The sequence below is a fragment of the Odocoileus virginianus genome, chromosome 1 (assembly GCF_023699985.2).
Source record: "Odocoileus virginianus isolate 20LAN1187 ecotype Illinois chromosome 1, Ovbor_1.2, whole genome shotgun sequence".
Taxonomy (NCBI): domain Eukaryota; kingdom Metazoa; phylum Chordata; class Mammalia; order Artiodactyla; family Cervidae; genus Odocoileus; species Odocoileus virginianus.
Genome location: NC_069674.1, coordinates 101,330,340 through 101,356,197, shown reverse-complemented (window position 1 = coordinate 101,356,197; position 25,858 = coordinate 101,330,340). Strand labels below are relative to the sequence as shown.

The 25,858-nt window shown below is 39.4% G+C and overlaps 1 protein-coding gene and 1 pseudogene across 8 annotated transcripts in view; one reads left to right on the top strand and one right to left on the bottom strand.

The window, feature by feature from the left end:
* Positions 1–25,858, bottom strand: part of HEPACAM2 (HEPACAM family member 2) — a 56,589-nt gene that overhangs the window by 5,423 nt on the left and 25,308 nt on the right. For 7 of the 8 annotated variants that reach the window (XR_011489075.1, XM_070471596.1, XM_070471583.1 and 4 more), the window contains exons 4-8: positions 17,836–18,132; positions 4,982–5,107; positions 4,870–4,894; positions 4,740–4,777; positions 2,763–2,836 (exon numbers count right to left, since the gene is read on the bottom strand). Coding sequence is in view for 7 of the 8 variants with exons in the window: in XM_070471596.1 (XP_070327697.1) it covers positions 2,763–2,836; positions 4,740–4,777; positions 4,870–4,894; positions 4,982–5,107; positions 17,836–18,132 (560 nt within the window). In the remaining variant the exon portion in view is untranslated. Of the gene's footprint in view, positions 1–2,707; positions 2,837–4,739; positions 4,778–4,869; positions 4,895–4,981; positions 5,108–17,835; positions 18,133–25,858 lie in introns of all 8 variants that reach the window. The other variant, XM_070471571.1, reaches the window with a different exon arrangement.
* On the top strand, positions 23,372–24,106 carry LOC110138397 (ubiquitin-conjugating enzyme E2 variant 1 pseudogene; annotated as a pseudogene).

Genomic DNA, 25,858 nt, shown 5'->3' with positions numbered 1-25,858 from the left:
ATTTTATTATTGCAAGTGCCATTTTTGTTTCATTAACTCCTATTTCTTATATTTGATGCTGCTATTCTTATAAACACTTCCCAAGTCTTTTGCTAAAGTCTGGTTCCCCTCCTCATCCCAACTCATCCTATGTTCATTGTACTTGTGGCTACTTGTGGCCACTTTCAGTCCTTTGTATTTATATAGTCTTATCCGTAGAGGACTCTTTGCACTATATAGATCATCTGAAGAGTTCTTTATTTCATCCCAATTTGACTTGCCAGATCACTTTGGAACATCTTAGCTTCAGGTTTTTCTGGAAACTTCCTATTTCCATTCTACTTGTTAAAGCTTTCACAACAGTCCTAGGCTATGTGATTTGATTGATCCCATCATTTTTGTGTCAAGGGAACTTTGGTTCAGAGTCTGGACTTAAGATCAACTCTTGATTTTCTTTGGTATAGAGGTATTCAGGGGCAATGATAAAAGCAATCTACAGGCTTCTCTGCTGGTCTGGTGGTTAAGGCTTTGCCTACCAATACAGTGGGTGCAGGTCCTATTCCTGGTCAGGGGCTAAGATCCCACATGCCTCGTGGCCAAAAATCCGAAACATAAAACAGAAGCAATTTGTAACAAATTTAATAAACACTTGAAAAATGGTCCACATCAAAAAAAGTCTTTAAAATTTTTTTTTAAAAAGTAATCTATATAGAAAATGACTAACTTACTCACCTAACCTAATACTAGAGCTGTTAGCAAGTAATAAATTTGTTCATTCTATGCCATGGCTTTCTGTACAATTCCCAAAAAGAAGTGCTAAATGGACAAAGAAAAGTATAGCAAGTAGACAGAGGAGCATTCATCTGTTCACATATCACGAGAAACTAAAAGATGGATTCCGATTTTTGAAAACTCATAAAGTTAGTAATTCATTCCCCTTCTTAACTTCAATTTTGAGATCTTGGTCATGTTATTATTATTCCTTTCTCAAAGCCACTGCACTCACTGCTAATCTTCACACAATTCTGGCTGCTTCTAACGTGGATCCTTTTCCTCTTCCTCCTTGGGCTGTTCGTGTTGTTTTTCTCACTTCTTCCCAAAGCACCTGGAACTGCCAATGAAAGACCTCAGCTGATTCCTCAGGAGTTTTCATCTCTGAAGATGGGTATGGTTCCAAATCGAGCTATTCCACTTATGACAGATTCCCTGGTGGCTCAGATGGTAAAAAATCTGCTTGCAATGCAGGAGACCTGGGTTTGATCCCTGGGTTGGGAAGATCCCCTGGAGGAGGGAATGGTTACCCACTCCAGTATTCCTGCCTGGAGAATCCCATGGACAGAGGAGCCTGGCAGGCCACAGTCCATAAGGTCACAAAGAGTCGGACATGACTAGGTGGCTAACACTTTCACTTTTCTGGTATGTAATCAAGCATTCATTTCTTGGCCTTAGGTTCTTTAGAACAGTAGCATTTTGAGCAAACAGAGGTCCTCTCAATACAATCTTAAAACTGAGTACTGGTTAATTGCAAGTATAAATTTAAAGTTTCTTACATAGAACTCACCCCTTTCCAATGCATTCCTAGGAATAAAATCTGACTTCAAAATTCATTTCCAGGGCTTATCAGGCTTCAGTTTCCTGCTTTTCCATTTAAAAGACATGCCTGAGAGGGGTGCTTGCTGTCATGATGAGGAGCTGTCTCTGAAATAACTGATCCACCAAATTATTTGTTTTTGTCTTTTTGGTTGTAGAAGTGAACAGTGAGCCTATCCTGCCTGAGACTGAACAGGACATTGCAAAGATTTTGCAATGCAGTTTTGCCCTTTACCTGTGATGACGTGGACACTGGTGCTATGACTCACCCACAAGAGGATGAAGTTCCATCATTCCCCTCCATTACTCACTGGCATTTGAGAAATAAAGCCTGTGGCCAGGTAACTTGCTGGATGAACCTCAGAACCTTAGAATTCTCTGAACAAGTGAGACAACCAATCCTAAATGGCAAATAGTTTTAAAAAATGGAAATGAAAATGCCCAGAGGCAAGTAGTTCATTGCAGGGGCCCCTTTCTTAGGTGAACTATCACAGAGGAATAAGGAAACAGGAAAGATCAGTTGTACATAAATCTGTAAAAATGTTAATGGGCTGATTAGCTCAGAGAAACATTCTATTTGTCTCTTAAACAAAATTGATTGCTTCAAAGACCTTGTCTGTGCAGACTGGAAAAGAAAAAAAAACTTTAACTGTATAAAAGTTCTCTTGCACCTTCAGAAAAAATTAAAATACATACCTGCATATTTTGGGTTTCTACACTACCTTTCTTCTGAAGAGCATAAAGTACCTGTATAATCAATTGTCTCTGCAATGTCCTCAGGAGATATGAGGGGGAATTAAAGGGGAAGCTGAATGACAGAGACCGTCAGTGAAGAGACAGTCCACAGTCATCAAAGTGATGTAGAATGATTTAAACCAGGGTCTCTCCGTCCCTTTTTTATTCAATTCTTTTGACCTTCAACCGAGTTAATTCTCTCTCCACTGAGCTTACCAAGTAAAGAATGATTATTAATTCGTGTAATTTCCTTATTTGTGTTAGCCTTTTTGATAGAGGCTTAGAAAGACACTTTAGCTCCCCAGATCCGGCACCGCCATTCATTATAGAGTGAGTCAATATGGCTGAGGGTGGTGCAGTCATTGGATTGCAGTGCCCCCAGGTTTAAAGGAATGCTGCTTACACCTCTGCTGAAGCAGAATGCTACTTCTAGGATAAGCAGCCACTAGAAAACCAACCCTGGCAACACCAGAAGCTTCTGGGAAAGCAACAAATTCGTATATTCCAAAGTCATCCAGCGCATCCTCGTGGCCTGAAATGGAAAACAAATACTCCTTACAAACCAAATGCCTTGTACTGTGATTGCTATACTTCTTTTTTTTTTTTTTTAAGAAACCTTTTTAAAGTGATCTTTATGGTTTACTTCCAGTGGTATGGTTTACTCCAATTTAACATTTCCCATTGACTCAATGGACATGAAGTTGAGCGAACTCTGGGAGATGGTGAAGGACAGGGAAGCCTGGCTTGCTGCAGTCCATGGGGTCGCAAAGAGTTGGACACAACTGAGCGACTGAACAACGACAATCCTCTATAGTCATGCTGCCACTAAGTGCGGAGAAGGCGATGGCACCCCACTCCAGTGCTCTTGCCTGGAAAACCCCATGGACGGAGGAGCCTGGTGGGCTGCAGTCCATGGGGTCACTAAGAGTCGGACACGACTGAGCGACTTCACTTTCACTTTTCACTTTCATGCACTGAAGAAGGAAATGGCAACCCACTCCAGTGTTCTTGCTTAGAGAATCCCAGGGACGGGGGAGCCTGGTGGGCTGCCGTCTATGGGGTCGCACAGAGTTGGACACGACTGAAGCGACTTAGCAGCAGTAGCAACCACTAAGTAGTACTGGAAATCACTCTTTTTGAAGCTCAGAACTGAAACTGAATTGGGACAATTATCCTTAAAGTCTGATGTAGGAACACTGGTGTATCATATATATTCAAATAAACACATGTGGGCAGCCTTGCCCTTTGTAACTTTCAGTTACCAGAGACTTGTGGCCACCAAGGCCTCAATCTGTCAATCGCAGCAGCTCTTAATCCACCCATAATATTGCTATGTCCTGCTAGATCTAACAGAGTCCACCAGGACTAATAAAAAAATAAGTGACTAAGAGCTTCCCTTGTGGCTCAGCTGGTAAAGAATCCACCTGTAATGTGAGAGACCTGGGTTTGATCCCTGGGTTGGGAAGACCCCCTGGAGAAGGGAAAGGCTACCCACTCCAGTATTCTGGCCAGGAGGATTCCACGGACTGTATAGACCATAGGGTTGCAAAGAGTTGAACATGACTGAGCAACTTGCACTTCACTTCATGGCTGCCTATGCATACAAAATAGAATACACAAGTCCAATATCACCTAAACCATCATCTGTAAAATGTAGGGTGACTCTTCCAGATAGTCTCTGGGAGCTTTCAGAACTCCAACACTTTATTATTTATGAGAAAGGACTAGATAAGGGGAAGAAGACCCATGTTTACTAAGAATCCAGGCATTGTGTTAGGTGCCTATATCACCGGATTTAATTCTCAGAGCAACCCTAAGGGGACGTTATGAGTGTGACTGTAGAGATGAGTGGAGGTCAGGAAAAAGAATTTCCCCAAGGTGACACTGGGGGGAAGAGGCGCGTACGGGACAGAAATCCAGCTCCTATGATTCTAAGGCCTGAGCAAAAGCCCCACTGTTAACAACTCAGGCGGGAGTCAGAAGCGATGGCAGTGAGGGGCACCCCTAGGGTCGGAGAAGCAGCAACCTGGGGGACCTCCCTTTCCTCTTCTCCCTGGACAGGAGCTGTCAGCACTGTGTCTGCTTTACAGACTGACACAGCGAGGGAACACTTGGGCAGTTCCAAAATTGTAAGAGGATCATGGAGTATGGGTCAGTGATGGTGGGCGAATGATAGTCTCTCTGAGCCTTAGTTCTCTTGCCTGTAAAATGGTGTTGAAAGTGTCTTTCGGGGCTTATCTTACAGATCTATGTGACCTACACAAAACTAATACAAGGGATAGCACTTCGTGAAGTGAGGGCAGTCACCCTGGGAGAGGATGGTTAGCATTATCTCATGAATTCTGTTATATCAACAGTACATTATATAGAATAGCTAATATTAACAATATATACTAATAATGATAATACATAGCCCCTCTCAGTCTGGCCATTACCTGAAAATGTTCGTGCTTTCCTGTATTCTGTTTCTGGCCTGAAAAGACAAATTGGTGTTTCTGTCAGTCTTAATCATTGAGGAAAAAGCATTCCAGAGAAAAATTATTTTCATAGAAACATATACATTACCTGCCTTCTAGCTTTTGTTTTATAACTAAAAACCAGAAGGAAAAAAACATAGTAAGATACTTTTTAGTATACATATAAACCATTCGTATATATTTTAAAAATTTTAACCTACCTTTGTAGGGTTGAAATTTTTTCCATAAGAGAAGAAGACACATGGATATAATCAAAAAGAGTGATATTCCAGTTATACTTGCTAAAGGGGACAATGATTTCCCTTTCTGTGCAAGCTTTTCTATTCCTAAATAAAAAGACAAGTATATTTTAATATTTTTATTAAAGATCAATAACAAATTATTATATAGCTTGACTTTATGCTTTATTCTAAATGGTACAGTATTGCAAATGTACATATATTACACTATACACACACACACACACATATACACACATACAGAGTCTGAGCAAGACCTAACAGAAGGAATACACTTATTTGAGAATACACACTAAACTTTCTAAGGATATTTATGATTGGAAATGTGGTGAGCTGTTCAGAATAATACCATTATGTTATACTAGATGTAGTAAATAGCTCATGTCATATTTTTCAATAGTGTTTGCTAGCATTTAACTTGGATCTGTTGGATCTCATTGTACGAACATCCCCAGATGCTAGGCTGCTCTCTCTTTCTCTTCCCATCTCACTTTTTAAACACTGTTCATGTATGTGGATTTTCTAGAGTGGTGGTGTGTGGTTAAATGTGCAAGAGGAGAGGTGTTAAGTTTAAATCACTGCTAATGTTTGACCAATAAAGAGATTATAATTTCTAAAATAAAATGTGTGTGATTGTCAATAGAATATTTTAAGTCCCACTTTGGACTTCAATTCACTTTGGTTTGCAAGTCATTCCTTTTGTTACTATTCCTATAGAAAATAGAGTGCTAATAGCTAACACCTGTTGAGTGCTTATAATACATCAGGCTCCATTCTAAGAGTTCATGATACGTATTAACCCCTGGATGTCACAACAATGTTATTAGGGAGGGCTCAGAGGGCGAAGAATCTGTCTGCAATTCAGGAGACCTGGGTTCCATCCCTGGGTTGGGAAGATCCCCTGGGGGAGGGCATGGCAACCCATTCCAGTATTCTTGCCTGGAGATTCCCCATGGACAGAGGAGTCTGGCGGGCTACAGTCCATGGGGTCGCAAAGAATCGGACACGACTGAGCGACTAAGCGACTAAGCACAGCACAGCACATTATTAGTATTATGCCCTCTTAGAGATGGGGAATCTGACCCTGGGGTCACTCAGGAAGTAAGTGGCAGAGTCCAGGTGAGACCCCAGACTCTTGGCGCTCTGTACTTCCTCACTTTGATGCTGTTTTGACAAAATTTACCAGGTATGGCAAAGTTGACACTAGTTACAGACTATAACATGCTTAGTCAGAGAGCTAATCTATGAAGTGGAAATTGTTGTGACCCTCAACAAAAGCAAGTAACAGATGTCTTCCATATTACATGTGAATCAGGTATTGATGTGGACATGAATGGTGGTAGCTGCCCATCTCAGTCCAGTTGAATGTGGGGGGTCACAGTCACGGGATATCACTTCCCTTCTGCCATGGTGGAGAACAGCTTGAAGCATCTGGGTGTGGTGAAGAACACGGTGGAGACTCAACTCTGCAATAAATATCCAGCCTGCATCCTGTTGACTTCTACCACAAAGACTCGGCTGAGGCCTCCAGCAGCCAAGATAAGGATGAAAACTTAATCTTTCCCTTCTTTCACTGTGGACCTATATATACTCTCTCAGCTATTCTACCTACAACACTTGCACTTTTTAATCTTCCCCGAATCTTGTTAAAATGTAGTGTAGATCATATATGTTAAACTCCAGTTAAAAAGTCAGGGGAATCATGATGTCTCCTTTAATTTCTCCATGAACTGTTCTTCTTATACTCTCTTTAAGTCCTTAAGAGTTTAGGCAAGTTGCTTTTCTTCACCAAAAATCTTGACTATTTCAGATGGTATGTTTATATGTTTCTGGTAGGTATTCAGAGAACTGTGTTCTTAAAATGTTCCTTTTTTTTCTTTACATGTTTTAAAAAAATTATTTATTTAGGCTGTGTTGGGTCTTTGTTGTTGCATGAGGGCTTTCTCTAGTTGCAATGAGTGGAGGCTACACTCTAGCTGCGGTGTGCGGGCTTCTCCCTGTAGTGGCTTCTCTTGTTGTGGAGCGTGGGCCCGAGGGTACAGGGCTTCAGTAGTTGTGGCAGATGGGCTCAGTAGTTATGGCACATGGACTCCGGAGTGATCAGGCTTCAGTGGTTGTGGTGCGTGTGCTTAGCTGCGCTGCGGCATGTGGGTTATTCCCACACCAGGGATCAAACCTGTGTCCCCTGCATCGGCAGGTGGATTCCTAACCATGGGGCCACTAGAGAAGTCCCCAAAATGTTTTTTTATGGAATTACAATAGCTATGTAATATTTATTGCTTTTAAACAGGTTGTAAATTAAACTTTTTTCAGCTTTGGGTAGAAGTAAAAGCAAGGTAGTATAAAATGAGCTAGAATTGTAACTTATTGGTTCTGAGCTAGAACAAAACATCACAAAACTTATTAGATACATTATTTTTCCTCCTTTTCTCTCAGTTAATAATTTGTATAAAAAGTTACACTCTCCCACTGTTAGAATGCTGGCCTTTTAGTCGGTAACTGTTTTAGCATTTGGGGGATCACTGTGTGAGGTCTAGGCCTTTCTTTAGATACCATGCTCCTACTTCGCAGGTTTGTTTTCTCTAAAGAGCTGGGAAGTGCTAAATGAGCCTGGATTCTCTAATGGCCTGGATTTTCACAGTAGTAAAATGAGGAGGCTGGAGTGACTGGCCTTTAAGTTCTCTTGTTGCTTGGATATTATCTGATTTGAGGCAGCCAGAGTTTTACATGAAGTTTATGCAAATAGGACATTATATGCAATGGTATGGAGAAGACTCTTGAGAGTCTCTTGGACTGTAAGGAGATCATATCAGTCCATCCTAAAGGAAATCAGTCCTGAATATTCACTGGAAGGACTGATTCTGAAGCTGAAGCTCCAATACTTTGGCCACCAGATGTGAAGAACTGACTCATTAGAAAAGACCCTGATGCTGGGAAAGATTGAAGGCAGGAGGAGAAAGGCACGACAGAGGACGAGTTGGCTGGATGGCATCACGGACTCAATGGATATAAGTTTGAGCAAATTCCGGGAGATAGTGAAGGACAGGGAAGCCTGGCGTGCTGCAGTCCATCAGGCTGCAGAGCTGGACATGACTGAACGACTGAACAACAACGCAGCGGTATGCTAACAACCAATTATCAGAAGAGTTGTATGCACACACATACATACAAAAGTTATAAATTTTACTGATGTGATAGATGCGGAGCCTAACTTAGAATTATTATAATAATAAAGTATGCAATACTCTTTATTGTTAATTCCAGATATCTAACCGATTCTCATGGTTTGTTTTTGTTGATTTTTGCTGAACTCACATATTTTCAACTATATTTTGAAACAATTAGATTTCAAATAAATGCTTGGTTATTATCCAATTCAGCAAAGAAATAGTTTACGTTGAAGATAAACAAGTGTAACTTCACCATGAATGTTGGTTGACATTTATTAAGATGAAACTGAAACAATGGTGACATTTGTTGGAACTTCATTTAACAGTAATTTGAATAACTGCTTTGCTAAACTGGATAATAGTTTTTGAATACTGGAAGAACTCAAATATTTTTTGGCCATATATAACGTAATGGCTATGGAAACAATGCACTTTTAAATTTTCTCTGTATTATCATCTTCATCACTTAAGTGTAACAATCAACAATCTTTCCATCACTGTCATACATGGCAACAATCTTATTAATTGAACAATATCCCCTGAATTCTGTAGTTGCTGTGTGCAATATTCATATTATTTCATTTAGGTCAAATTGTTTTTCTTTATCATTATTAGGTTTTTGACTGCTTGTTCTATCAGTCATATGCTAAAATCTCCCAGTCTGTGGGTTTTTCTATTTCTCTGGTCAATTTTTGCTATTTATTAGATGTATTTAGAAGCTATTCTAGTAGATGCATATAAATTCAGAATTTTTATATCTTCCTGCTGAACAGACCACTTCATTTTTATGAAATGTCCATTTTTAACCTAAAGTAATATTTCTTATCTTAAGAAATATATCTAAATCTTATCTAATTTCTTTGGTATTAGTGTGGCCACACCAGCTTTCTCTGGACCATTTGCATGGCTTTTTTGTTCACTCATTTACTTACAGCATCCTTTATATAATGTATATCTCTGATAAGTGTTAAATAGTATTTTAATACCTAGCTTTACAATACTTGTCTTTTAGTTGGAATATTTAGTCCATTAATATATAATGTAATTATTAATATATTTTGGTTTCTAACTATAATCTGATTTTTTTCTACATATCCTACATTTTTGCTCTCTCCTTTTTTGTCTTAATTTGGTTTTATTAGGAGTTTATTTTATTCCTCTTTTCCTCTCTTGTTTGTTATACACTGTTTGTCTCTTAGATTTTAGAGATAAAAAAAAATCTAACCAGAACTAATGCTTTTAGGCAAAATATTCTGTGACATAAATCACAGCAATATTTTCCTAGATTAGTCTGCCAGGGCAAAAGAAATAAAAGCAAAAAAACACAGTGAGACCCAATAAAACTTGTAAGTTTTTGCATACTCAGCAAAGGAAACCATAAACAAAACAGAGAAGCAACTTAAGAACTGGGGAAAAATATTTTCAGATGATGCGACCAACAGAGACTTAAACCAGAATATATAGACAGCTCATACAACTCATTATCAAAAAACCAAAAAACTCAATCAAAATATGGACAGACATAAATAGATATTTCTTCAAAGAAGACAAACACATGGCCAACAGTCACTCAGTATCACTAATTATTAGAGAAATGAAAATCAAAACAATGCAGTAATAATAACTTTCATAGTAAAGATGTTCAAGCTAAAATTCTAATATAGGACTCAAATTTAATTTAGTAGTGCTGACTACAATTCTCTACTCTTTCTACCACTCTTGCCTGACCATTATATGAGAAATAGAAATCCTTTAAATCATTAGGCCCAAATCTACTTGGACTCCAACAAATAAATCAGCCTCTGCACGATGCCACATCGATTGTTTGACGAAGCTCTCACTTCTCCCCTGAGAATTCTCTTCTTCAGATCCAGTATCTCCAGATGATATTCTTTATATGACTGATTTTCATATTCTCTACCATTTCAGAGGTACAATTTTAGAAGCTCAACAAAGCTATTCAATTTTACTTCTAAAGTATAAATTCAGAAGGACGCATACCCTGGTGTGGCTGTCAATAAGATAGAGGCAAACAGAATGGTCTGAGACACCAGCAGTGATACAAAAGCAAAGTAACATAGCAGAAAAAATTGATAAGAAATGCTCAGTAATAAAATGGCATGATTTAAGGTACAGCATATTACTTGGGCACCACTTTTAGCAAGTGAATTCTCTTATTTGTTCATTTTAGATCCAATTACTGAAATCAAAATTAGCCAATTTTCAGATATACACAATCAAATCTATGTGCATTATATGTGTATAAAACCAAATGTACATTTGTTTCCCATTTACTTGGTATAGGTATGTCATATCAGTAATAATGAAAATAATAAAGAAATTAAAAGTACATTTATAGGTACAAATAAAGAATCAGTTTCACAGATATGAAAATACATGCTATAGTCAGTAAGTCCTAGAACGGAGACTGGAGAAATATATTTTTCCCCTGATTGCAAAAATTTTAATGGTTTTAATAATTGGCAGGTAGGCTCAATATATTCACTTTTCCTCTAAACTTTTCTAACACCAGGTTTGATGTACTCCAACTCTCTCACTACTTGATAGCCGGACTGCCTTCACTAGAATTCAATATCCCCTAGTCCCTAGAAATGAATTTAGTGCTAATTTATTTGGGTCAACCATCTACAGTACACTTTACAATGAAAAACATTTTAATGTCGTCTCAGCTGTTTTTCCCCTTAAGCTTGAAAACATGCTAATAATTATTATTTCAGAGTGTTTCTCATAATGCTGAAGTTACACTCGGGCATACACTGACTCTGCCAGGCGATCCTATGATTCTGATGCCTTGTAGTAGGTTTAGCAAACAAGGACTGGATGTCTTACACGAGATAAGACACATCTCCTCCCCTCTCCTTCATTTTAAAATTTTTGTCCCTTTTGTGTTTCCTGAAATGACTGAATTTGTACATTCTGTCCTAGAGAGGAGCCAACTCATTCTCTTTAGCATTACTTCCTTATTTCTTCGGGCTCCTTCCTTATTGCCCTCTGGCCTCTCTTCCCTTTGGCCTCTGTTAGCCCTCCATCAGAAAGTATCCTGAGGTGACTAGCACCTGTCAGCTCAAAACCTTGGCCGTGGCTAAGGCCGAGTATCCTCTCCCTGGAGACTGAAGAATAAAGACAATCCTTTTTTCAGAACTGATGATCTTCCCTGTTCAGGCCCCCTTCTCTTCTAGAGCATCCTGATTCTCTCAACACTGCTTCTCATACATGGAATCTAGAAAAATGGTACTGATGGACCTATTTGCAGGGCAGGAATAGAGATACGGACATAGAGAATGGCCTTGTGGGCACAGCGGGGGAAGGAGAGTGTGGGACGAATTGAGAGGGTAGCACTGTGATCTATCTATCTATCTATACGCTACCATGTGTAAAATGCATAGTTAGTGGGAAGCTGCTGTATAAAGCAGGGAGCCCAGCCCAGCCCTCTGTGCTGACCTGAAGGGCTGGGATGGGGGTGGGATGGTTGGGAGGCTCAAGAGGGAGGGGTATATATACAGATGTTGGTGAGTGATCTGTGTAGTTGTATGACAGAAATCATACAATCCTAAAGGAAATCCAGACAATCCTAAAGGAAATCCAGTCAATCCTAAAGGACATCAGTCCTGAATATTCATTGGAAGGACTGATGCTGAAGCTGAAGCTCCAATACTTTGGCCACCTGATGAGAAGAACTGACTCATTGGAAAAGACCCTGATGCTGGGAAAGACTGAAGGCAGGAGGAGAAGGAGATGACAGAGGATGAGATGGTTGAATGGCATCACCGACTTGATGGACATGAGTTTGAGTAAGCTCCAGGAGTTGGTGATGGATGGATGAAGGAGCCTGGTAAGCTGCAATCCATGGGGTCACGAAGAGTCGGACACGACTGAGCAACTTCACTTTCATTTTTCACTTTCACGCATTGGAGAAGGAAATGGCAACCCACTCCAGTGTTCTTGCCTGGAGAATCCCAGGGACGGGGTCACACAGAGTCATTCACGACTGAAGGGACTTAGCAGCAGCGGCAGCAGGGAAGCCTGGCGTGCTGCAGTCCATGGGGTCACAAAGGGTCAGACACAACAGAGCAACTGACCTGAACTGATGACAGAAATCAACACAGCATTGTAAAGCAATTATCCTCCAATTAAAAACAAAAAATTAAAAACAATGTGGCTCTGGACACTTGCAGCAGCTCCCCTCTTCCTCCTTTCAGAGAAGTTTGTACTGTTCAGCACATAGCATGCCATTCTCCCCCTTATTTAAACACGATTGACTCATTTAGCAAAGCCCTGGTGCAAATGCTATTTGCCCCCTCCTTAGGCAAACAAATAAAATGAAATAACATATTAAGTGCAAATATAGGTAAGAGGTGTGGTATCCATGGTATCGCAGCCCTGCTGTTTGAGAGACTGCACCTAAAACAAGACAGCCATATGCCACCAGTCAGCGTGTCTATTTCTAGATCAGAATGGAGTCCTGAGATCGCTCCCATCCAGTCTGCCAGCTGATTATGGCCACTGATTCACGTTCCTATAGAAATGAAGATGGCCTACTGAGGGCATGCTATTTCCACACCCTACCACAGCCCCACCTGACAGACACAGTTGTTCTGTGATAGATGCTCATGGGACGTCACCTAAGGCTTCAGTGGTTGTAGCTCATCTCAGTGGTTATCCTCCATGATCTAAAGTGAAATACATCTCCTGGAAATCTTAACCAGAGAAATTTCTAGGTAGTTAATAGAAATCAGTAAATTCGTTCTCCTGCCTAGGAGTAGGGTCATTTTCCCATTCTCTTTTTTATGAAAAGTTGTACAATTAGAAATATATACTAAAAAATGAGAGATTTCGTGGGATCACATACAAAAATATTTCTACTATGGCTAAATCTCAAACTGTGGCCATGTGACCCTTGAGAACTCTTAATAACTTGTACATTGGAATGTTGTCATGAAATGTGAACATTTAAATTCTGATTATAAACATTTTTATTTTATGTATATTGCATGTCACAATAGTGATTTAGATCTAGTTAAATTGCAAAGTAGGGATACTTGCATTCAAGAAAGTAACTACGGTAATAAAATCATTGTTCTTCCAAAATATGAATGCTAAGCTATTACTTTAATTGCTATTCTTTTCTTGAAAGTTACATACTAGGTATTACTTTTAGTTACAAATATTTCACTATTTCTCACTCATATGAAAGTATACATGTCTGGATAAACCAGAGTATCTATTTGTTTATAGCATAAAGTTACTTAAGGTGATAAGAAAATACATACCACCTTGTACATATACGTGACATATCCTGTAGATACATGACGTATTTTTTAGACATTGATATTCTCAGTCAACATCAAGGGAGGCAGTTTACTCAGTGTTTAAAAAGAGAGGTTTTGAATTCAGACATTACTTTATCACTGACTAGCTGTGTGTGTGACTTTGCCTATTTCCCCTGTTTTCTTTAGGATATCTCTACTAAGATACAGAGAGGTCGTGGGATTACAGAGATAACTTAGATGTGAATCACAGTCCAAAGAGCGGGGAGGCACCACCTGGTTTAGTCTTAAACAGGCAGGAAAACATAGAGCTAATAGCCACTTTCTCTAGTCTTCCTCTCCTGAACTAAAAGTCGCTAATAAAACCTTTGATTATTTCTGGCGCTTGTTGTTTTCTTTCCAAATTTACGACTACATAGTAATTTGACTCCTTCCTTTGCCTCTCTTGAGATTTTTTGATTGGCCACATTTCTTTGCCTCATTACAAAGAAGTTCTATTTCTTCCAACTAGACTCTGGTTATGTCAAACGTAACTTGGTTTTAAAAATCTCTCAAAGGCAGACATCTTACCACTTTAAATTATGTTGCATTTTCCACAGATATTAACATAGGTAGCTCATCAGAGTGGATGGTCAGTAAGTGTTCAACTGACAGTTACAAATGATGTCCAATTTTTTCACTGTAGGTTGTTGTTGTTTATTCCCTAAGTCATGTCTGACTCTTTTGTGGCCCCATGGACTCTAGCCTGCCAGGCTCCTCTGTCCATGGGATTCCCCAGGTAAGACTACTAGAGTGGGTTGCCATTTCCTTCTCCAGGGGATCTTCCTGACCCAGAGATCAAAACTGCAACTCCTGTTTAGCAGGTGGATTTGGGCTCTTTACCACTGAGACAACTGGTTTGTTTGTACCTTTAATTTGCATTGCAGAGATTCACTGATTTAGGAAAGCTTCTAAAAATCAAATACTTAAAACACATTAATACTACTCATTTTCTTTGCCATTTGCTACTGTTTAAGTTCTGTGGACATTTGGGGATTGGAAAACAGCTCTACAAACCACAAAGAGGTCATGAATGTTGACAACACTGAATCACTCTGAAAAATAAGCACCTGCTCTTATTTACAGTAATAACAAATGTCTGGTCTTTGTACAGGTCAAACAGGTTTTTTAGATTTTGTAAAAGGTAATTATTTGATATTAAGGCTGTAGCTGTCTTTGGACTTTGGTAAAGAGATCTGAATCAAGTATTGGGGGCTTCTGATATTATGATCCCTTGGCTGAATATTAATGGGAAAAGTTTAGGGAGTAAGGAACGTTTCAGTGCAGTACACACCTACATATCATAGACATGTTTTCACTTGCAATGAGTATAAAGAACAAGTCTAAGACAACATCCAGATTGCCACAAAATTACATACTTAATTATGCTGTTTTTAAAAATTATGTTTCAGTTAACCACTGAGGTAAAAAGCTGGTTAAATATGTTAAAAACTTGGTAAAATAGAAAGTAAACTATGCTAGCTGTTTACTTACATGCTGGCCACCCACCCATATCAGGTTGTAAGCATCTTGTTAGCAGGAATTGTTTTTTTCAGATGGCATTTACCCTAGTATTTGGCCCATAACAGCTGTCAAATAATGAAAGATTGATTGCCTGATTTATATAACCCTAAACACCCTGGTGGCTCAAATGGTAAAGAATCTGTCTGCAGTGCAAGAGACCTGGGTTCACTCCCTGGATCAAGAAGATCCCCGGGAGAAGGGAATGGCAACCCTCTCCAGTATTCTTGCCTGGAGAATCCCATGGACAGAGGAGACTGGCAGGCTACAGCTTACGGGGTCGCAAAGAGTCAGACATGACTGAGAGACTAACACAAACACATATATGTTTTTGAGACCTATAAGGAAAATATGTTATTAATTCCTGCCCAAATGAAATATAATTTGGGTAAACATTCTAGCACTGCATTGTCCAATATGGCAGTTACTAGATATATGTTAGCCACTAGAAATGCTGCCGCTGTTGTTAAGTTGCTTCAGTCGTGTCCAACTCTGTGAGACCCCATAGACGGCAGCCCACCAGGCTCCGCCGTCTCTGGGATTCTCCAGGCAAGAACACTGGAGTGGGTTGCCATTTCCTTCTCCAATGCACGGAAGTGAAAAGTGAAAGTGAAGTCGCTCAGTGGTATCCGACTCTTAGCGACCCCATGGACTGCAGCCCACCAGGCTCCTCCGTCCATGGGATTTTCCAGGCAAGAGTACTGGAGTGGGGTGCCATTGCCTTCTCTGAGCCACTGGAAATACTTAAATTAAAATTAATAGGGACAAACTAAAAGCATCAGTTCCTCAGTGGCATAATCATATTTTAAGTGCTCAAAAGCCAAATGAGCTATGGGAACTTGAATAGGATTTGCACACTACTGTTGTGTAAAAATTGTATAAATCTTAATTACGTTGAATTGGTTCATGGTGCTTTTCAGGTCTACTATATCCTATTTTTCTGTCTATTCTCCATTAATTTTTGAGAGTTTGATATTGAAACTCCAGCTAAAACTCTTAATTTATTTACTTTAAAATAACTGCAATATGTAGAGAAACTATATGTAACTTTGTTCTGTGTTTTTCAAGTCTCCTGCAAATTGCTTTCATAATTTAAAACAGAAAGAGGAAAAAAAGAAAAAAAATCCAAATAAGGGTAGGAAGTTTTATATTGGATAGAGCAGATATCAAACATTTCCTTCAAAGCAAAAGTCCCACTGGACAGCACTCTTCTAGATAGTGTGGCATTTTCTTCATATGAGTAAAAACAAAACCTCACCATGCTGTTATGTAAATTCCAGTGTACGTAGATGATTTTTGCAAATATGAGTACCCTTGATTTTTAAGGAGTCTTGGGAAGATCCCACCTACCATATATTTATCAATCTGTATATTTATAATAGTCATAACCCTTAATGGCTCATTATGAGTTTTTAAATAAATGTAATAGGCTATGGAGAAAAAAGTCACCATAAACAAGTGGGTGTCATGCTTGTGTTTGCTGAATATTCAGATCCCATATACGAGCTGCCGGGATCTGATCCGAAAGGTCTGAGGTATCTTAATGAAAATATATTATTAGATATCCCTAAGTGATTCTGATGCACATGGCCTACAGGTCAAGTACTGAAAATTCTAAGGATTATATTCTTGTTTTACTTATTAAAAAAAATATGCACTGACTTTCTATATAATGGGTCCTATTCTAGGCACCAGGGCTATAAAGACAAAGAAAGAGAAGGCACAAATGGAGGAGATATTTAGGAGGATGAGGAGGAGAAGGGGAAGGGAAAGGAGAAGAAGAAAAGAGAGGAGGAGGAAAGAGGAGAGAGGAGAATGGACTTGAGAGATAGGAAGAAAGGAAAATGGACAAACTTGATTGGATGCTGGGCAGGCAATAAGCAAGAGAAAAGAGTCTGGGATGGCATTTAGCTTTCTAGCTAATATTGGTAGCTACTAGGACCATTCATTTAAATAGGGAAACAGAAAGAATAGCAATTGGAGGGACAAGAAGATGTCTCACTTTTGATATATTGGACCTGTATGCTGCCTCTGGCATGTCAAAGTGGAGGCATTTAGAAGGTAATTGTGTATACAGTTTTAGAACCTTACAAATTTGGGATGCACCAGTGTCACATGAAACTGCAGGAGTGAATGAAATCATACTGTAGAGAGAAGAGCAGGCTCAGAAAGTTGGGAATTTGGTGGGCATAAGTATTTTAGGCAATGATTCTTAACTCTTTGGATTTATGACCTTTCTAAAAATTAGATGACTTCTAAAAATGCCAAATTTCACAAGTTTACAAAATTCTGTAGTTTCCAAGGTGCTGAGACCCCTGTTGCTAAATCCCAAATCCCACAGATTTCAGGTTTCAAATGGTGAAAGAAGGGAAGCCCATGAAAGACAGTGAGAAGGAAGCTAGATGGTAGGGAAATCACATTTCTAATTCATGGAGGTGTGTTCGTCTGACTTAATGCAACAGTATATATAAACTTCTATAAATGAGGAATCTGCTTCTCTTTTATTCCCCTTTGTAAAATCAGGAAAGCAAGAATGCACATATAGAAGGATTATACTGAATTCTCTTTTTCTTTATAGTCCCTCAGAGCTAGCAACTGATTTCTCTCTCCACTATTCTTTGGGTTTTTTTTTCTTTGACTGTTAGAAACCATGGCTTAGTTAACTCAAAAAAGAGTTTCCTAGAATATATGATACACACAATGATATTCTCTTCCACACAAATATAAAATATGAGCAGAGCAAGGCTAACATGCATTTGGGTTTCATCGGGATCCGTGCCTTTTACGTTCCACTTACCTACAGAAGTGATGATGATGGTGAAGTGAGTTTCATCTCGCCTTCCAGTTATGTTGTTGTAAGCACAGCACACATAGTCGGTTGTCTTCTGGGCTATTTTCTCGGATGCAACTTCCAAGCGAGGCCCATGCTTAATGACATATGTGGCATTGTTTGTCCTCTGGATCCAGGAGTAGGTGTTGGGAGGATAAGAATCAGCAGAACAATCAAACAAGATGGCTTCTCCAATATCCACAGTGAACACTTCCCCTACTTTTAGTCCTCTATCAGAATTAACTCGAAGTCCATAAGGTCCATCTACATTAATTGAAAAGAGAAATATAGGGGTGGCATAAATAATCACAATATACTTATTGAGCTCGGGAGAGTTTAGCACCGTTTTATTTTCATGAAAGTCTTTATGTTAAACTTGGGCAATTAGGTCCTCATTTAGACTCCCAGTAAATGATAAGGACCTAAAAGTGTTTTATTCTGATATCCATGGAAAAGGAAATCATTTGAGATGCAATTGAACTTGTCTGAAACAGTGAAAGCCTTGAAACTTAGGATATAATTTTACAGACACTGTTATAATAATTGTGGTGCTAAGCTTTTGAGTCATGTATAGATAAATCTACAAGCTTGTTAGACAAATTCCATCTTTCTGAAACTGCAACTGTACTTACAAGTAATTTTAAAATAAATTATGGCTTCTACTTTCTCTTTGACAACTTTTTTTGAGGATTATCTATTTTTCTTCTAAGTGTTGGGACAGTTGATGCAAATATTTAAAAGTTATATAGTTTTACATGGAGCACAAATTTATGCAAAAAAGCATAGGAGTGTTTCATATTTTCATGACATTTTAAGAGTTAAAAAAAATTTAAAAATCCCTCCCCACAAGCTAAGTTTAGATTCCATTTGGAAAAAATACATCTTCATTACTATCAATAAACTACTTAATCATGGATATCCCATGGTGTTTTTTCCTTACATAGCAATATTCCTGGAGCAGGTTGCTATTTCTATGGCACCAGATTGTCTGCAGATAAAGACACATTTTCCATTGTTTCTTCAGAGAATAAATAAGAAGAGATTTTAAAAAAATATTCCCTAGCTATACAGGTTTTTCTCATTCAGTTATATACTGACTTATATTCTAAAAACTTTAAGGTTTAGGTATTACTGTGTTCATATTTTAGCTGACCATAATCAGTATTTGTTGGCTATTTGCCATCTGAAGGCACTTTAACTACTTATGCAGACAACCACATTTAATCTTTAAAGCAATCATATGAGGTAATTGTTTTTCCCATTATAAGGTGAAGGAAGAGATATTTAAAAAATTAATTTCCCCATGGTCACAAAGCTATTAAATAGCAGACCTAGGGTTCTAAAATACATGTATTTAATTATTCATATTACCTCTCCAAAAAACTGCCAAGTTGTGTAACTTTCTTTTTCAAAACAGTGTCTGTTTTTCTAATTGTATTATTTGTTGTACAATAAATGATTGTCTAATTACATATTAATTCTGTACTCAATCAAGTAGTCATTCAAAAAATACTTGTTTGAGAGATACTAAGTACTCCATAATATATTTAATATGTGAGTGATAAAAACTGTATAAGACACAGTTCCTACTCTCAAGGAATTTATAAACTGGATAAGGCTATTGATGGTTTGCTCAGAAACAACCTAATCTCAAATGTGCTGATTTAAAAAAAAGTAACACCTGTTCATCTCTCATTGTGGGGAATAATACAATGTGATGATTAGAGAGTAGGATATCTAGGTTAAATTCTGACTTTTTCAATGATTAGCAAAATGTTCTTCAAAAGTCACTTAAGCTTTTGGGGTCTCACTTTCCTCCCCTTTGCTATAAAAAGATTGACTGGATGACTGGCTGCCAATCTTGCTATCTTTGAAATGCCATGATTCATGCCAGGCTTATTATTTTGGATACTGGCAAGTCAACCTCAAATTTGCCAGTTCCCAGAGTGGTTCTCCATTATGTCAACATTTTCTGACCAACCTACCACTGGGGAGACAAATTTCCTAACATACAACAGAAACTGAAGGTACATAGCCATAAATTATATTTAGCTAGAGGACATACACTTTACACATATCCGCTTCCTAAAGACACAGAGGCATCTGAAAGAAACCTATAGATTTATATTAATATATATACATGAGATGATCCTGCTTTTAGAAAGCGAACATAAAGGTACCTTCAAATTCAACGTAATCAGGAACTGGAGATGGAGGGTTCGAGTGCAGAGAAGTGAATGCTCCTTTCCTGGGCCTGTACTAGAACTCCCATACTGTTTTCTCATTTCATGCGGTGATACAGCCTCAGGGGAAAATCTCTGTTTTAGAATTGTATGTTGCAAAACCACTGAATAGTTAGTTGTGTAATGGGGATGAAAAGCTGTTTCCATTCATTCAACCAAAATCAATATTGAGATGCAACTGCACACATAAAACTGTTCTAGGCACTGTGAGGAGACCTGAGGTGCTGGATACATGGTTTCTGTTGCTATTATCTCAGCTCCAGTGCAGCAGCAGGCGTTGACAGCACTCAAGGAGTTGCTATCCCCTCAGGTTGATAGCACTGATAGAATATTAGGGAAGCAAAGGTCACCGTCTGGTGGACACTGGTTATGGTTCACACCATAGGAAACCAGTGGGAGGAGTCAACAGAGGTTTGGAATAACAGAAGACCCCACTGTGTCACAAAGACTGAAGCCTGAGCACATTTCAGAGAGCAGAGCACGGCAGGCTTGAAAGAGAGAAGTGTGGTCACTCAGTACAAGTTTCTGTCTTTCTACTTGTTTTCAGGGTTTATAGAATATAAAACAAATTGTTTGAGAACACACAAAATGATGATATATATTGCTTTCAAAGTTTGCTGACATTACTCAAAACTTCTTTGGGAACTTTCCATTTGGAATCACTTTAGGACTGCTTCCCCCTTGGTTCATGTAGCAAAGAGTCCACCTGCAATGCAGGAAACCTGAGCTTGATTCTGGGATCAGGAAGATCCCCTGCAGAAGGGAATGGCAACCCACTCCAGTATTCTTGCCTGGAGAATTCCATGGATAGAGGAGCCTGGCGGGTTACAGTTCATGGGGTTGCAAAGAGTCAGACATGACTGGACGAGTAATACTTTCACTTTCTCACAACATAATGGTGCATTCTTAAAAGCAGTAATTCTTCCATTTTGGAGAATGTGTTTGATTTGCAGAGAAAACCCACAGTAATTTAAAGTGAAGGTAGGTGAATAAGGTTGATTATCTAATTTAATAATCACTCTAGTTTCAAATAAAACATGTTTCTAAAGAAAGGAATCTGATTGTCCTTATTCATCTACCCTATACTCATTTTTATTTTGATTTTGTTACTTCCTCATTTATTGGATTTCATGATTAGCATAATCTTTTCTCTTCTGTCTGTCTTAATTATCTGCTATATCTGTCTCTTCAGAGTAGCATCAACTATCTCAAACTTCCTCGGTCCCCACACAAACACCTCTTTCAGTTCTTGGAACCTAATACTTTGATGAATTTAATAAGTTCCTTGCTTCTGATATGATTCATGAAAATTCAGCATATTTTACCTGATTTTATAAGAAATACATTTCACTGCAGAAAATCCTAAAATTCCAGAGAGGCATGAAGATGAAAACTCATTTGTTTTCATCTCAGAGGAAGAATATCCATATTTCAGTGTATGATCTTAAACTCTTTTCCCTTTCTTTTTTTTTTTTTGAAATGTTTATGTATTTATTCTTTTTGGCCCCAGTGGGTCTCAGCTGCTGCACATGGGCTTTCTTTAGGTGTGGTGAGTGGGAGCCACTCTCTAGTTACAGTGCACAGGCTTCTCATCTTTGTGGCTTCTCTTGTTCCGGAGCTCGGGCTCAAGGCGAGTGGGTGTCAGAAGTTGTGGCACATGGACTTAGCTGCTCCGTGGCATGTGGGATCTTCCTGGACCAGGGATCAAACCTGTCTCCCCTGCATTGGCAGACGGATTCTTAGGCAGGAAAGTCCTAAGTCTTCTTTCTTTACCCACCGTCTCTCTCACGCACACAGATGGACTGATCTGTTTATCTATCACATTCTACATACTGCTTACAATCTACTTTCTTCTGACTACACAATGATGCTATTTCCTTCTTCATTACCACGTCAAGCTGACCATCGCTTACTTTGAAATGCAGCCTAGCATATTATTCATGGCATGAGCAATCCAACTGAGGATATTTGGAGTGATTCAACCAGTATGGCCTCTGACATTGAAGATGAAAACAGATGGATAGCTCTATTTTGACTGTGGTTCAGTTTCTTGCTCTTGGCAGAGAACTCCCAATAGAAATGAAACCTTTGCCTCAGGAATGGGTGTTTACTAAGTGACTTGTAAAATCATATATCATCTGTTCTGTTTAACAATTTATGGCTGGGTGGGAACAGAACCTAAATTTCCATCATGATGTTGCTTGCCATCCTGTTTGGGAGCAGATGGTAAGTATTTACTGTGAATGACTCTTTTTTCTTTCATATTTATCACTTAGAGCACTTCCCCATGAGCGGTGCCATATGTTGTACACAAAATGCAGTCGTTACTGGGTTATAATTTACAACACAGATGGACATACACATTTCGTGAACTGCAAGTAGATACCTGCCTGCATTACTGGCTTGACACTGTATTCCACCAAGGCCAACACCAGGTTATTACATCATAACCTCAACAATACACTGTCACTCTTGACTTTGTTATGCTTTTTTTCTGCCAAAATAAAAAGCAATTCCTGTTTTTGTGAAGGAAATTGTCATAGTAACAGCACCTCAAGAAAACAGAAGAGGTGATTCATGCTGAAATTCTAAATTATGATGTGGGTCTCTATGTGGGAATATTGAAATATCACATTTACTACATTATTGAGGAACTTTGCTAAAGGTCAGAAAAAACAAACAAAAGCAAATGGAGGGCAGCGTGAGGGCCCTGTTGAGAGGAAGGGCCCAGCCGTGCAGTGCTGCAAAATGGCCGGAGCAGGCAAGGGGTGAGACGAGAGCCACTCCGGAGGAGTCGGGGGCTGGTGGCTCTTTAGATGACATCGAGGGGTCCCCGAGAGGATGAGGAGGCAGCCCTAGATAGATGGAAGTCCTTTGCTGGATGCTGGGTGTCTGAGTGGGGGGAGGAGCCTTGGGGATGTCCATTTGGCCCTGACTTCAGAGAAGCCCCTGAAGAAGAATGAGAGAAAGAAACAGGATCCTGAGGGGTGGCTGAGAGGATGCCCCACTGGTTAAGGGGTCCGTTGTGTGATTTCTGCATAGATCCTAGAGGGTGGAACTGTGAAAAGCCCACCAGAATCCTCAGGATGCTCATGTTATGACAGGTAACTTCCTCCTGCTTTGGCCAGGATTGCAGGCCCTCAAAGAGCAGCCCTTGGCAGCCAGGTCTTTCCTCTGATCCAGCATCCCACAGGCTACCCTGACAATTAACCAAAAACGGAGTGCCAGAAGAGTAAGCCCGTTACATTTTAAATCCGCATATGTTGGAGCAGCCTCATACACACAGTCCTCTTATGAACAGTTTACCACGAGGGCGGTGGAGGTTACAGTCTCCCGTTGCATTCAGGAGTGTTCCCCAGGAAGAGCTGGAGTTGGCAGGTGAGAACCTGTGGTCTCTTAGCTGGTCTCATTCCCACGTGTCTCACTGTGTGAACATCTTGTGCTGGTTGTAGGTTCCGTCACCTAGCCCTGGTTTAGTCGTCACTCTACCGGTAATGAACCACGTGCCTCTCCCTTCTGGTTGTGCTCGTCAATAGATAGTTTTATAAGCAGCAAGCTTGAGGCACAACAACTTACAGCAGTTTTTTGCATGAGTAAAAGTCCCTTGCAATTTCTGACTGTTCGGAAGAACTCGAAGAAGGCCAGAAAGGAGTAGGAGATGGCACAGTTAGCTGGGGTCTATAAGATGATGAAAACATGACACAAGATGGACAGGGATGATAACTGGGCCTCCAAGAACAATTAATGAAAACCGAATATACAACCTTAAAATAGAATGTGTACCTAAATACCCAGAAGCACCCCCCTTTGTAAGATTTGTAACAAAAATTAATATGAGATGGAGTTGACAGTTCTAATGCGTGGTGGACCCAAGAGCCACATCAGTTTGCAAAATGGCAGAATTCGTATAGCATCAATATTTTCAGTGCCTAATGATGTCTAAAGAAAATATGAAACTCCCTCAGCTGCCTGAAGGACAGTATTACAGTACTTAACCAAAAATAAAACCACAGGCCCTCCCCTGCCCCCCATTCAATTTAAGCAGTTTTCATTTTCCACAGTAGTAAATTTTCTAGATATGTCTTGTAGACCTCAAAGTACTGGAAAGAAAGCTCCCGTTCAAAAGCAGTTTATCTTAAGATACTGTTCAGTTCAGTCACTCAGTCATGTCCGACTCTTTGCGACTCCATGGACTGCAGCACACCAGGCCTCACTGTCCATCACCAACTCCCCAAGCTTGCTCAAATTCATGTCCATCGAGTTGGTGATGCCATCCAACCATCTCATCCTCTGTCGTCCCCTTCTCCTCCCACCTTCAATCTTTCCCAGCATCAGGGTCTTTTCCTACAAGTCAGTTCTTTGCATCAGATGACCAAAGTATTGGAACTTCAGCTTCAGCATCAGTTCTTCCAATGAATATTCAGGACTGATTTCCTTTAGGAAGGACTGGTTGGATCTCCTTGCAGTCCAAGGGACTCTCAAGAGTCTTCTCCAACATCACAGTTCAAAAGCATCATTCTTTGGTGCTCAGCATTTTTTATAGTCCATCTCTCACATCCATACTTGACAACTGGAAAAACTGTAGCTTTGACTTGATGGATCTTTGTTGACAAAGTAATGTCTCTGCTTTTTAATGTGCTGTCTAGGTTGGTCATAACATTTCTTCAAAGGAGCAAGTGTCTTTTAATTTCATGGCTGCAGTCACCATCTGCAGTGATTTTGGAGCCCACAAAAATAAAGTCTCTCACTGTTTCCACTGTTTCCCCATCTATTTGCCAAGAACTGATGGGACTGAATGCCATGATCTTAATTTTCTGAATGTTGAGTTTTAAGCCAACTTTTTAAATCTCTTTCACTGTCATCAAGAGGCTCTTTAGTTCTTCTTTGTTTTCTGCCATAAGGGTGGTGTCATCTGCATATCTGAGGTTATTGATATTTCTCCAGGCAATCTTGATTCCAGCTTGAGATTCATCCAGTCTGGCATTTTGCATGATGTATACTGCATAGAAGTTAAATAAGGAGGGTGACAATATACAGCCTTGATGTATTCCTTTCCCAATTTTGTTGTTACATGTTTTGTTGTTCCATTTTTGCTTCCCAGTCTGTTGTTACATGTCCAGTTCTAGCTGTTGTTTCTTGACCCACATACAGGTTTCTCAGGAGTCAGGTAAGGTGGTCTGATACTCTCATCTCTTTAAGAGTTTTCCACAGTTTTTGTGATCCACACAGTCAAAGGCTTTAGCATAGTCAATGAAGCAGAAGTAGGTGTTTTTCAGGAATTCCCTTGCTTTCTCTGTGATTCAGCGAACATTGGCAATTTGGTCTCTGGTTCCTCTGCCTTTTCTAAAACCAGCTCATACATCTGGAAGTTCTCAGTTCATGTACTACTGAAGCCTAGCCTGAAGGCTTTTGAGCATAAACTGGTTAGCCTGTCAAATAAACGCAGTTGTATGGTAGTTTGAATAATCTTTGGCACTTCACTTCTTTGGAATTGGAATGAAAACTGACCTTTTCTAGTCTGCTGGCTACTGCTGAATTTTTCAAATTTGCTGACATATTGCGCGCAGAACTTTAACAGCATCATCTTTTAGAATTTTAAACAACTCAGCTGGAATTCCATTACCTTAACTAACTTTCTTTGTAGTATTGCTGCCTAAGGTCCACTTCACACTCCAGGATGTCTGGATCTAGGTGAGTGACCACATCATAGTGGTTATCGGGGTCATTAAGACCTTTTTTGTACAGTT